General features: G+C 35.5%; 1 protein-coding gene across 5 annotated transcripts in view; it reads right to left on the reverse strand.

Moving 5' to 3' along the window:
- LOC142323095 (uncharacterized) overlaps positions 1 to 13,133 on the reverse strand; it is a 352,611-nt gene that overhangs the window by 191,402 nt on the left and 148,076 nt on the right. For all 5 annotated transcript variants that reach the window (XM_075362275.1, XM_075362276.1, XM_075362273.1 and 2 more), the window contains one exon: positions 10,894 to 10,964. In XM_075362275.1, coding sequence (XP_075218390.1) covers positions 10,894 to 10,964 — 71 coding nt within the window. The remainder of the gene's footprint in view (positions 1 to 10,893; positions 10,965 to 13,133) is intronic.

Raw genomic sequence — 13,133 nt, forward strand, 5'->3', positions numbered from 1 at the left:
TTGCGGCAAATAGATGAAGAAAGAAGCATTTAGGAAAATATAGTTAAAAGAAGAGACAGACTTATAGGCCACATACTAAGGCATCCTGGAATAGTCGCTTTAAGATTGGAAGGACAGGTAGGAGGATAAAATTGTGTAGGCAGGCCACGTTTTGAATATGTAAATCAAATTGTTAGGGATGTAGGATGTAGAGGGAATACTGAAATGAAACGACTAGCACTAGATAGGGAATCTTGGAGAGCTGCATCAAACCAGTCAAATGACTGAAGACAAAAAAAAAAATATATGTTCTGCGGTAACTTGAATAAATAATAAGAATCTTAGACGATTTCAATGAAATTCCTACATTGAAATAATAATCAGTAATTCTAGATAACTAATCTATGTAGAAATTAAATTAATATAAATGTAATTAACACCATAATATTTATACAACTAACATGTCACTGAAAAGAATTAAGGCACAAGAAAATATTCACTGGTCGTGCAGTATATGTCACTTGGAGAAAAATAGCCACTGAATCTAAGCCTGAAGCTTCTTACGCGTGCATTTAGTTGCTCGTTAATGGCGATCGAGTAAAGCAATCAAGTTTTGAAATCTTCTGAAAAATGGATAAAATTGAAGCTCATACTGTTATGTCAACGGACAACAAGAATGAGTTATTTTCCACTTTAAAGGTTTATTTCCTTTCGTTTTCAATGTTAAAAAAGTGGGCTGCTGAATTTTAACGTTGTTGTACATCTATTAAAGATATGATGAACGCAAAAAAACCGCTACCACCACCGAAATCTCTTCAATAAAATCCACAATGCCGTACTAAATAATCGCTGACTAAAAATACACCAGCTTGTAACAAACATCTCGGTAGACTATACGATGCTTTATTGTGTACATTTTACAGAATGTTTTGGATACAAAAAAAGCTTTCCGCTCGATGGGAGCCGCGTTTGTTAATAGTTGATGAAAAACGCATTCGATTGAACACTTATCCCATTTAGACTTATTTAAGCACGAGGCCGCTAAGTCTTTTCGACGTTTTAGTACAGTAGATGAAATATGGATTCATCATTACACGCTAGAAACCAAACATTGGGTAAGAGCGGATGAAAGTGAGCCAAAGAAAGTGAAAACGGTATCATCCTCAGAAAAAACCACTAGATGGGAGATGGGCAATTGAATGAAATTTAGAATCGGTCCATTGAGATCACCGTTCCGCTTCTGTACAGGCCCGGCTCAAAACCGCATCCCAAATATCTCAGGCTCCCTGCCTCTTCCACATGGCCAACCAAACTTACACCACTAAATCGATTGGGAGAGCTTTCTAAATACGGTGACAACCTCGTAGGAGGTTGATTTAAATACACCAGTGCATAAAATCGAAGCTCTGTACTGGGTACTCGTTAAATTTTGAAATTGTTCTCTATTCATATCAAACCTCTGCGCCCAAACGAGAGCTCCGTAAGGTCATGTTTTCAAAGACACCTCGGTACACCATGTACATTTGACGGCACGACAACCCATAGTCTTTCCGAGCAATCCTCCTAAGTTTGTGTATCACTGACACGGCGTCCGCCGCTACTTGCTTATCAAGTTTGCTAAACAGCAACGTCTCATCAAACAAAACACCTAGGTATATATAAATTCTAACTCGACTGATTATACAGCCTTCATACTTAATGTGGGGGTTGCGACTGTACGATAATTTCTGCACCCTTGAGAAGCATGTACTTAGTCTTGGGCACAGAAATCTTTCAATGTTACATGTCCATCCAGCCTTCTGCATTTGAAAAAGCCGCCTGCGCTCGATCTTTTATCTGCCGTCGTGAGTTACCATGATCTAATAGCAGACGGTCGTCGGCAAAAGCCTTGGTCGTGACCCATTTTGGGAATGTCAATCCCAGAAATCCGTCAAAGACCATGTTTCACAGTAAGGGACCGAGAACGGAGAACTGCAGGTTCTCCTGCTGACGGACATTTCCACAACAAGGTGCGCATCCTTAAACAGAGCCGTGCGACCCGAGAAGTAGTCACGTACTACGGCCTGCGGGGCTACGGGAACATTGCGATGTTCCAACTCATTGAGAATAGAACTCCAACACAAGAAAGGAAACGTTGCCTCTATGTCAATAAAAATTGCCAAAACATATTTACAGTCGGCGTCTTCCACCTCGGCAAGAGGATTTGAGATCCAATCCTCGAAGCCAACCCCTTTCATGAAGTCATACTGGGCTCGATTTAGTAGCGAGTTTATATCGATGCTTTCCCAGAGCCGTTCCACAACCAGCCTTTCAAGCAACTTGCCGATTGCCGGCAAAAGACTGATTGGTCGATAACTGCTGACCTCACCCGGATCATTTCCTGATTTTATTAGCACCCTCACCAAAGCCACCTTCCAACAAGTCGGAAAGCAACCCCAGATTATTCACCACGAGAACAGCCTGCCAAGCTGATCTCTTATGACAGACAGGAGATCATTGAAAATATCCGGATCAAATTGGTCAATCCCCGGTGACTTTCTCAGTGCCATTCGAGAAACCACACGGTCTACATCTAGGGATCCACAGCCCGCATGCCAGGGAACGGTGTCTCACCCGCCTTGATGCAGACGTCTGCTTCGCCCTCCGCAGCATCTGGAAACATAGTTTCCAGGAATGTTTGGTAAATCTCCACAGATGTTAAAGTGTGGTCACGACCACCAAACCCGCATCGAACACTGGACAGCACGTGCAATGGCTTTGGCCGGTAACATTACTTTGCGAGCTGCCAGGGGTTGTGGTGCAATCGCGCATGGAGTCTTGCCAAAACTTGAGTTTGACTTCCTTCATTGTATGAACATACTCATTACGGAAGCGCCGATAGTTCCGCAGCCGCTCTGTACGCACATGATAGTCCCCGTTAGGGAGCAACGCTGGTATCGTTTTTAGCGGATATAACTGTTGCGCGCAGCACTCTAAGGTCAGTATGGATATTTATATTCTCCGACTTTCCCCCACCACCATTCTGTAGTTTTACAAAACAGTTCATCAAGTTTGTTTTCACCGATAACCGTACAAGCGTATGGGTTATCCCAGAGCAATACAAATTTGTTGTCACTAACCATCGCTCTAAGTTTCCTCACGTTTTCAATAATTAGTTTGCATGCGCACAAGTATTCGGGTAACCCGCGTACAAAATAGTTGAATTTCTTACCATCGACTGCATGATGACCCGAATACCGACTAGTAGAGTGGATGATTAACATCATAAAGCAATATTTGCATATGACGGCATTCGTTGCAGTCGAATTCAACTCTTTTACCAAATAAATAAAAGCTTTTAATCTGTTTACCGCCACCACAATTATCATTGCACGATTCGTCTATACGAGTTTATCAATCTACCGCTGTTGCCACCACTATAATGAATATAATGTTCGCACAAACTGTCTGTTCAGATTCATGTGTACTCTTGGTAAATATAATCATATGCTGTCATTTTCATATTTCTTATTTTTTAATAATGAACCAGCTGAGCTTAAGTATTATTAAGCAATTAATAACTTATGACTTCACTTTCCTTTAAAATATTAAATAAACAACATTACGAATTTTATATCTGTTTGTGCTAGACAGTATGTTAACATATAATTAAAATGTGTATTTAACTAAAGTATGAAATTATTGTGATTTAATATAAAGGTTAATTAATTCAATGTAAATTTAAAGGTAAAAAAAGGAAATGTAAATTATCCACAGTTTATTTAACCGGTAATTACTTATGCTATTTCCACAACTAACGGATTACACCGTGGCTGGAATGGCTGTACCACGTCTACAGTATCAATTATTAAACTATCTATATATTCTTGTAATCCGCTGTGACGTTCAGCGTAGGTGGCGTCGTAATTGAAAACCACCCTAACCGTATTAAAACGGTTGACGTCCACGTTTATACTAAAAGCGTGCGGAAACGCTTCGGATGTAAGTTTCATTAAATGTAGCAACGACCTTACACGATGACGTAGAAAATATCTAACCGTCCACAGCTATGCAGTTATATCTAGATCCATCGTTAAACTATCACAACATTCAATCACAATACAAACGAGGTTGGAATAACATGTCCTCAAGTCTAATGAATCAGTAAATGTTTCAACAGTTTTAAATTGTAAATTTAATCATACCTGTGCATGCGTATAAGAACAAATAATTACATAGTTTTTGATGGTCGCATTTCCACACCTTCCTGAAGGTAGCAACCGCGGCGCTTTGAGATTTTTTTTACATGACAGGAATCTCTCCCGGAGAGGCCTACTATAAAACACTGAAAATTTTTTTTAATAATTTTTTTAAATTTCTTTAATGTGTTTTCTTATGCAACTCCTTCTTGCAAATGTTTATATTCGTTGTAATGCAAGCATAAATAATATTCCAGGCATTAAGCCAAGATTGACGACTACAAATTTAAGTGAGACCTCTAACCAAAGATGTGTATCCAACGGCACCTTGTTACGTACTGTAAGCTCTACAGTATTGTTCCTTCGCGGAACAATAGACTCGACCGAAAACGGAACGTTTTCCTTGATGCAGTTATGACCACCCGTCGAGTGGTGGTTGGTGAGGGGTGAGTTGATTTTTTCGTTATACCGACATTTCACGCAAAAATCATAAAAAGAATGGTAATAACCGTTTTTGGCCAATTCTTCTTTATTTTCTGCGTTTGTGTTTTCAAACGAACCCAAACGATCGGCTTCTCTCATCAGATCCAACGAAGGTTTACAGAATTTCAACCATTCCATGTAGAAACAACTGGTTTGCAACGCACATTTCCCACTCACTACGAGGTTGTGATACGGACAATTTACCATGTAATTTAAATTCGGCTTTGATGCGTCCTCCGATATCAGATTAACATCGTTATGAAATTGACGTAGAAATTTCGCTTTCTCCAGTCCTTTGCTGTTTATTGCAGAAAACTGCGAACAAAACGCCTTCATATTATCGGTGTGTACAGCCTCACCTTAATTCCAGTTGATTTTGTGAAAATTTCACTCCAACCACGCGACCATCCGTTTGTATTTCCACGTCAAATCGGACTTCGGGTACGGCGAACGAAAATAAAGAATCATGTAGCATCCGTCACCGACGACGGCTAGTTCTTTACCTATAAAGGTAGTCCTCAAAGTGGACCATAACGCCCCCTTGTGTGGGCGCTGCAGGCCTTCAGGGGGACGGTAGAAGGCCCACAGAAAATTGGGGGCGTTCAGGCGGTCTAGTAAGACGATAGCCGATTAAAAGAAAGGGAAAAATTATGTATGGCTACCAAGAGCTTTGGCTGCAAGAGCCAATCCCGCAACTGTACCCTGGATTGCGGTCGATTGTTCAACGATTCCTGATAGCATTCCCATCGTCGTATTTGTCTGAATCTGGATTTAGTGCTGTAGCAACGTCGCTAGCCAAAAAGAGAAATCGGCTGCGTGTTACCGAACGCGGCGACTTACGGCTGTTTTTAATTTAATTCGACCCTGATATTACCAAACTCGTTGAAGCACATCTGATTTATCCTTCACATTAATGTACGTGTAATTTTTCAATTGAAAGTTTTGTTTTAATTATTGTATAATTATATCGAATGTGCTATCGCTATTGTTGTTATATAACTATATAGATACAATTGTAATTTTTTTGAAAGCAATTTTAATAAAAATACTTCCAAATACGATTAAATATCCATTTTAATTGCCCTCATTTAAAATGTAAGTTTTAACTCGGAAATAGAATATGCCACTTTAAAAACAATAATTGCAATCACAGCTTTTAAGAGCACATCTTAAAAACAGAAATTGCTATTATTATTTTTAAAAGCTGGTAAATTTAAAAATCTTGGGAGCGCTAAAAACCTTTTGATTCTCAATGTGGGCGGTGAATGAAAATGTTTGAGAATCAATGCTCAACATTGTTCAAACGGGATGCAACAAACAAAGATACAATGAAAACTTGAAAACCTCCATAGCCATAAAGAATCAATTTGCCAACCGTTTTGCAGAAAGAAATCGCAAATCCACCAATACTGAAAACAATCTTAATATTCTAGGCAAAAAAGGATGCACACTTAATCGTTACGAAATAAATACGCGACAATGATGATGTATTAAATGAACATGCGGTTTTCGAATCGAATAAAACTACATTCTAAATACGTAAAAAGCCCAACCATTAACATCAAATGACGGCAGAATGAGAAAGCAACACCAGTCACTGAAGATGGTCCCAAACTACCATCTCATAGAATTATTAAAATAAAATCATTTTATAATATAGTTTGGTACTGTTTGTCTATATTTTAAATCTATTAATACTTATAAAATTATTTTTATAGACTTACTTTTATTTAGTATGTTAGTTATTTTATGGAAAAACTTATTCCCATTAAAATAAATTATTTGATGTTTTTTATATTTTTTTCGTTTTATATTTGTTTAAATAAAATATATTCATTTAAATTATATAAATACATTTCTTCAGAGTTATTTACTTTTTTATTATTTTATTAAAAATTGTATTAACTTTGTAATGTTTATGTACGTAATTTTTTCTCTTCCTAATGCTTTTTTTATAGAATTTTTTAATTAAATAATCATTCAAATAAATGATTATACATCTTATTTTCATTTGATAAAAATTGCATGTTAGACTACAAAAAAAAAAACATATCATCTATATGCTTTACGGTACATAAGAATATTTAAATTAAAACTCGTAAAAAAAAACAAAGTTGTCAAAGAATTTAATATAGCATATGCGCTTTCCTTAAAAAAAAATAATAAATAAATAAAATATTTTATTTTAATTTTTAATTAAACGCATTAAAATATAAAATTATGTCACTTACAGTTAACAATTAATTATAATAGATTATTCTGCTAGCGTTGATATAAAACATGTTCATGAAGTGTCTATCTATTCTGAAGTTTTATTTACTGTTTCTATGTTTTAAAAAGTATTAACATTTTTTAAATATAGTATTATTTTTTTTTTTTTATTTAAATAATTAAACGGTTAAATTTAGATGATTTAAATGTACAATTTCTAAGGATAAATCATCGTTATCAAAATTTGTCTCTTCATTTAGCATACCTTTTTTACTGCATCCAGTAACCGATTTTTATCATAGTAAATAATTAATTTTTAACGCTAATATCTTTAATAAATGTTTAAATTTGCGTTTATTTTTTTTAACGTATTCAGAATAATTTGATTTTGTTTCCTAAATTTCTAAGCTTGTAAAACGTTTGTTAAGATTAATTTAAGTTTAGTAACTTATCATTCTCTGATGAAAAGATAATACACCGGGTGGACCAAAAGTCACTACTCATAGCAAAGGTCATTATTTGAATACAAAACAAAAACAAATTTAATTTATAACTAACACTCCATTGAAGCTACATGATTATTTATTACATTGTTTCTCGAATTGTTTTCCATCTTTGTCGATACATTATTTCTGTAGACGACCTAGGACGCTTAAGCATACTTATTTGGAGTCGTGTATTGGAATCTATTCCTTCAAAAGCGTTTTGAATAGCATCTTTCAAGACCTTAATTATTTGCGGTTTTGTAGCATAAACTTTATCTTTAACATCTCTCCAAAAGAAAAATTCCACGGGAGTTAGGTCTAGAGATCTGGGTAGCATTTCTAATGCCCCTCGCGTCCAGTAACTTTCCCACCAAATAATTCATCAACGTAGTTTCACCCAGTTGTTGCATAAAAGAGCAGAGTTTCATAAATTTGAAAGTAAAGTAAATTGAAGTTGTCGTAGTTCACTTGTAGCCCTGGAATTGCATAGGCTGCCAACATTTACAGGTAACATCAGGTTGATTTAGCCGCCTCTCAAGAACAATTCTATGGTTCTCTAAATACCAATACGTACAGTTGGGTCTGTTGACGTGACCTGTTAATTTGAAAGTCGCCTCATCATTCCAGGTAATCTTAAAAAACATCTCATTATCACCTTGTCTTACCTCATTTAACATTGTCTCTCAAAATTCAAGCCTACGATCAGGATCGTCTTCCGATTGGCCATGTCGAGGTATATATGTTTTAATAAAGCCTTATGTAAAATTCTCCAAACAGAAGTTCTAGAAATATTCTGCTCGAGGGATAGGCTACGAGTAGACATTTTAGGGCTTTGGATAACCGCTTGTAAAACTTTAAGCTTAGTTTCATCACTTAATGGTGGCCTACCTGACCTGGAGCAGTCTGCTGCAGATGCATTTCTGTCAAAATGTTTTTCTAAATTGTAGACAGCCTTCCATGTCGGTGGAACAGTGTTGAAATGATTATTCCACTCATTTATTATTAAATTATAACCACCTTTGTACCAGGTTTTTAAAGCAAAAATTCTATATCTTCATTAGTAATCATCTTCACAACAAGTTAGCATCAATATGTCCTGTTAAGTTTTTGGTCAAGGTCGCAGACATAACGTTGTTCGAGAAACCACAGTTTTGCCGATTTCACATTAAACGGACTAGGGTTTGTCAACAAATCAGTGAATGGTGTTATAAACAACATAACCCAAGGTTGTTTATTATTACAATTCTGACCTGTGTGCGAATGCCGTTACCAGCTGTCGCCAATCTGCTCTCTGTGTGCGTTGGGTGTGTTACCTTCGGTTCTGTGTAAATTGTTCTTTTTTTGTCAATATATCGTCGCGTCAAACTCTTTACAAGATTTTAGTTTTCTAAAGACTTTATTTAATGTTTTACTTTCTGCTCACGGCTGTTTTTGTATTGTCGGAAAAGCAAGAATTAGATTATTTTTTTAGTGAAATGTTGTGCTCGGTAAGGCTCGTCGTGCTATTTGTTTTCGTACTGCGAGTTAAAATTATATGTCTGAATTCCTGTTTTTTTATTATTTTGTGAATGTAATAATTATTCTCAGTTAAGTCTTCTCTTCTTGTGTTTCTAGTATAATTATAAATTAAACAAACTTCAAATAATGCTGATGTGCTGTTTTATTTGTTTGTTTTCTTATTCGTAATCACTACCCAATCCAGACCACCAGATCCTCTCAGAACCTGTCCAATGAACATAATAACAGCTGTATACAACAGATTTTTGATTGAATAGCAGTGCACTCTGGTAATTGTGTCAATAATTATTTGATGAAAACAAAAGGTGGTGATTTAAAATAGATAGGAAGGTCACAAACAAGATTATCTTAATGTTTACAATGGGTAGTGACTTCTGCTTACGAAACTTACGGTGTAGTGAAACCGCTTACGAAATAACAATAAATATATATTAACAAGGAATAAAAATAATTGAAATTTGTTATATTAAAAAACCATTATTTTAACATAGACGTAACTATAATTTTAACAAGAAGGTCAGTCGATATGATTTTCTTTTTCATTTATGTCTTTATACCTAATTTTTAACCGAACAATGAAAAGTGTGTGGTCACCATAGATCTTTTTGACGTGACAACGTCTTATAAATCGATGAACGCCGGCAGCACGCACGAAAAATTGTCCCGTTCCGCCTGAGCCGAGCCGAGCCGAGCTCGGAGGACCTAGCTGCGGAACCGTGCCATAGGCACGCTCTGCAGCTTGTAGTTCAATAAACAGATCAGTCAGACGTTGTCGCACTCAAATCTCGTGCGAAATATAGTTCCACACAAACCAATTTTTTTTTTTTTAAATATATTTTCAAGCTTAACTCTTCCCTAGATCGATCGATTTCGACTATAATTTCCTTTTTTTTAGGGCAAGTTTCAGTGGTAGCCTCATTGTAACTTTTTCCCGCACTAGTTGTACAGAAGTTTTCTTTTTAACTTATTAAATTTCTACTCATATATTGATCAATTAAAAGAATTTATATTTTTCGCCATCGCTTAGTTTTTTATTGTTAAACAAAGATATAGCCGAATATCATTTTGACATTCAACGTTTTTCCAACCAAGAATTCAAGCAAATCAGTAGAAATATTTGGGGCAATATATTTATAATACATTAGAATTTTAGCTCGAACTCAGTAACTATGTATTTCTTTAAGTTGATTCTCTGTTTTCCTTTTGTTATTTCTATTAGGAAGCAGCAAAAAAATAATACATATTTCCTAATTTCAGAGAACCTTATTATCGCGCGCTTTTTAATAGTCTCTCTATGTCGTTTCTTTTTTTACTATGGTGCAGGATAAAAAAAAATTCTAAAGTGAGAAAATTATATAAAATATTAGACAATGAGAGTAGAATGTATTAAATATCTTCAAATTATTGTTTCTAATTTAATATCCTTAATCTTTAACAATGAGCTATTTTAAGCGTAACTTCCCAAAAAATGCAAGCTTGAAAGGAATACGTTCTCTTGAATAGTAAAAAATAATGCATATTCTTTCTTTATTATAAATAAAAACTGCTAATATTTACTTAATCACTTTAGAAGGCTAGAGAAAAAACCGGTAAGTCAGCGCAAGTTTCTTCAGATTTTTTAGAGTTTCTTGATATTGTTTTAATATCAAGATATTCAAACATTCCACTATAAAAAAAACCGTCAAAAATAATGAAAAAAAAGACATGGAGAGATCTAACAACATGAATTTATCTGTTCTGGTTTTCATGCTTGGCTGACGATTGAAAATTTTATCTAAATGGTAAATAAGTATCACCAAATAGAATCACCAGAACGCGACTACATAGAAACAGGAAAGAGGCCGTAACCTGGAGCAATCCACAAAATTAATTAGAACAAAACGATAACTGGATAAATATAGTATTAAAGTAAATTTAAATTTTAAAAAACCTTTTTAAAAACAATACGAACAATACAAAACAATATCATACTTCTCAAAAATATTAATTATAGAATTCGACTTCAAGAGAAAAGAAGAAATTCTTAAATCGGACCATACCTGATTCGATCGCAGCGTACTGACTTCGTGTGTTGGATCCCCGTCGTACGACCACTGTACCTTCACGTTCTCTGAAATATATAAAAATACTCATCTTATAACAAGTATATTAATAAAAATAGTATGCTGTTTAATGAAGTATTAAACGTATGAACTATATGTACAGAAGCTGTAAAACTGGGATCGTTTTAAAATTTGTCTGTGTGTTAACACTCTTAAGAAGGTATGTTCTGTACATACCGTCTATTTCCCCAAAGCTTTTATTTTCATAAAAATTCCAAACCGGCTGAATTTTGCTCATAGATAATATATATATATATATATATATATATATATATATATATATATATATATATATATATATATTTTAGGGGCATCAGACTGCTACGGTCATTAGCCCTTTCCACATCAAAATAAAAAAAGAAAAAGAAAAATATCTTTCCTCCCCTAAAATTAACTCAAGAGACAAAGCCAAGGACTAGCCTTGTCAAAAAGGCCATCTATTGATAGACTTGTCAATGGCTATTAAAACACACCATAACAAGGGTGTAAAAGCCCTTGTCATTTTAAATCCATCTAGTCATTTCTTACGAAATTTGGTCAAAAGAAAAATTCTGTGTGATTGAAAAGTCTATTAAACTCAATATGACAAGGATATAAACAGCTCTTGGCAATTAATATTACTCAGAACACTTATAACAGAACATCAAGAAATACATATCAAAATTATCATATTAATCATAAAAAATCAAAAATGTCACGCAAAAAATTAAAATATTCATCCATTCGGTAAAATTTGTCAAGGCATATAAAGCCAGCTTCATCTTAATTCCTATCGCCTAGGTTTTCCTTTAGGTCATCCTTTTTTGTTCCTCTTCTCCATCTTTCTGAAGGCCTAGATGTCAAATTCTGCAGTATCTGAGGCCTCTGAGATCTATCCTTCAGTTCCAACGGTGGAAATCGCGGAGGTCTCCTACTACCGGCATCAGACGACACCAGCTCTTGCGGCGCGGTGAGAAGTATATCACAGTTCAAACTGGATGCACTCACCGCTAGAACATGTTGGACGTCAAAAGTCCTCGTCCTCTCAGCTAATTGCCTTCGTGATTTCGGAGGCTCCATTGTTGTTATTCCTAAATCTTCCTTTTCCAAAATCAGTATTTCCAATTTCTCAGGTCCGGGAGTTGGGAGTTTGCCAATCTGAACTTTAGCTTCAGGTTCCTTCTGCATTTTCGTTTGAATTTTGTTTGCCTTTGAATTAGACAAGGCTCATTCTTCGGTTGAGTAGAACACCTTTGTTCTGGCAGGTCTGCTTTTATTTTAGATGACCCTTTGGATTGCTGTCCCTAGTTGTGTGGTTCTTCAGTTTCTGATCAATGATTCTTCCCACTAAGATTGCTAAGGCTAGCGCCAGTTCTGTTACCACATCCTTTGATTTGAAGGTGACTGTAGGAGCAGCAGCCGCTTGTGCATAAGACGTGGGCTTTGGCGTTCGGTTTTTCTTGCTTCAAAATAACTAACCTTCTGAACGATCTTTACCTCTTGTATCGCAATTTCCTCCTTGTATTTTGGATAATTTCTTGATTTTTAAGTATGTTTTCCATAACAGTTAACACACATCGGCGGATCCCTGCACGGATCATCCAGGTGCAACGGGCTGCCGCATGTTTAAATCTGTTTCCTCGTTTATCTCGCTACCGTGTGTCCGAATCTTTGACATCCAAAGCACCGCAATGGTGTTGGGATGAACGGACGCATATTTAGCCTATGAAATCCTGCCTTTATTTTTTCCGGATATGTAGGTTTATTGAAAGTTAGCACGTGCGACGCGGAGGGTAAGACTTCTCCGCTTCGTCGAGTTTTCAACCGTCAAAATACAATAACTCCTTTCCATAAAGCTCATCTACAATTTCATCTTTGGTGGAGTTAAGCAAATCAACTTCAGATTTGGTAAATTTTGCGGATGCATTTTTATTCAATGAGGTTAAGTATCTTATAAACGGACAAGAAGTAGCCAGCACTAGAAATGTGGGTGTAATAACGATTATGAGTAATGCGATTTCAACGACAAAATCTTTACTTTCATTGGCTGAAAGAGCTGGATGGATGAATGGTGAAAATAAAATTTATACGGAAAATGATGGCAATTTTACTTTGTTTATATCATTATCAATTTTGATGGGTTTTGCTGAAGATTATAAAAAAAAAATACAATAGACAAGAATTAGTGTTGAGACGTG

Source organism: Lycorma delicatula, chromosome 4 (assembly GCF_047948215.1).
Source record: "Lycorma delicatula isolate Av1 chromosome 4, ASM4794821v1, whole genome shotgun sequence".
NCBI classification, from domain to species: domain Eukaryota; kingdom Metazoa; phylum Arthropoda; class Insecta; order Hemiptera; family Fulgoridae; genus Lycorma; species Lycorma delicatula.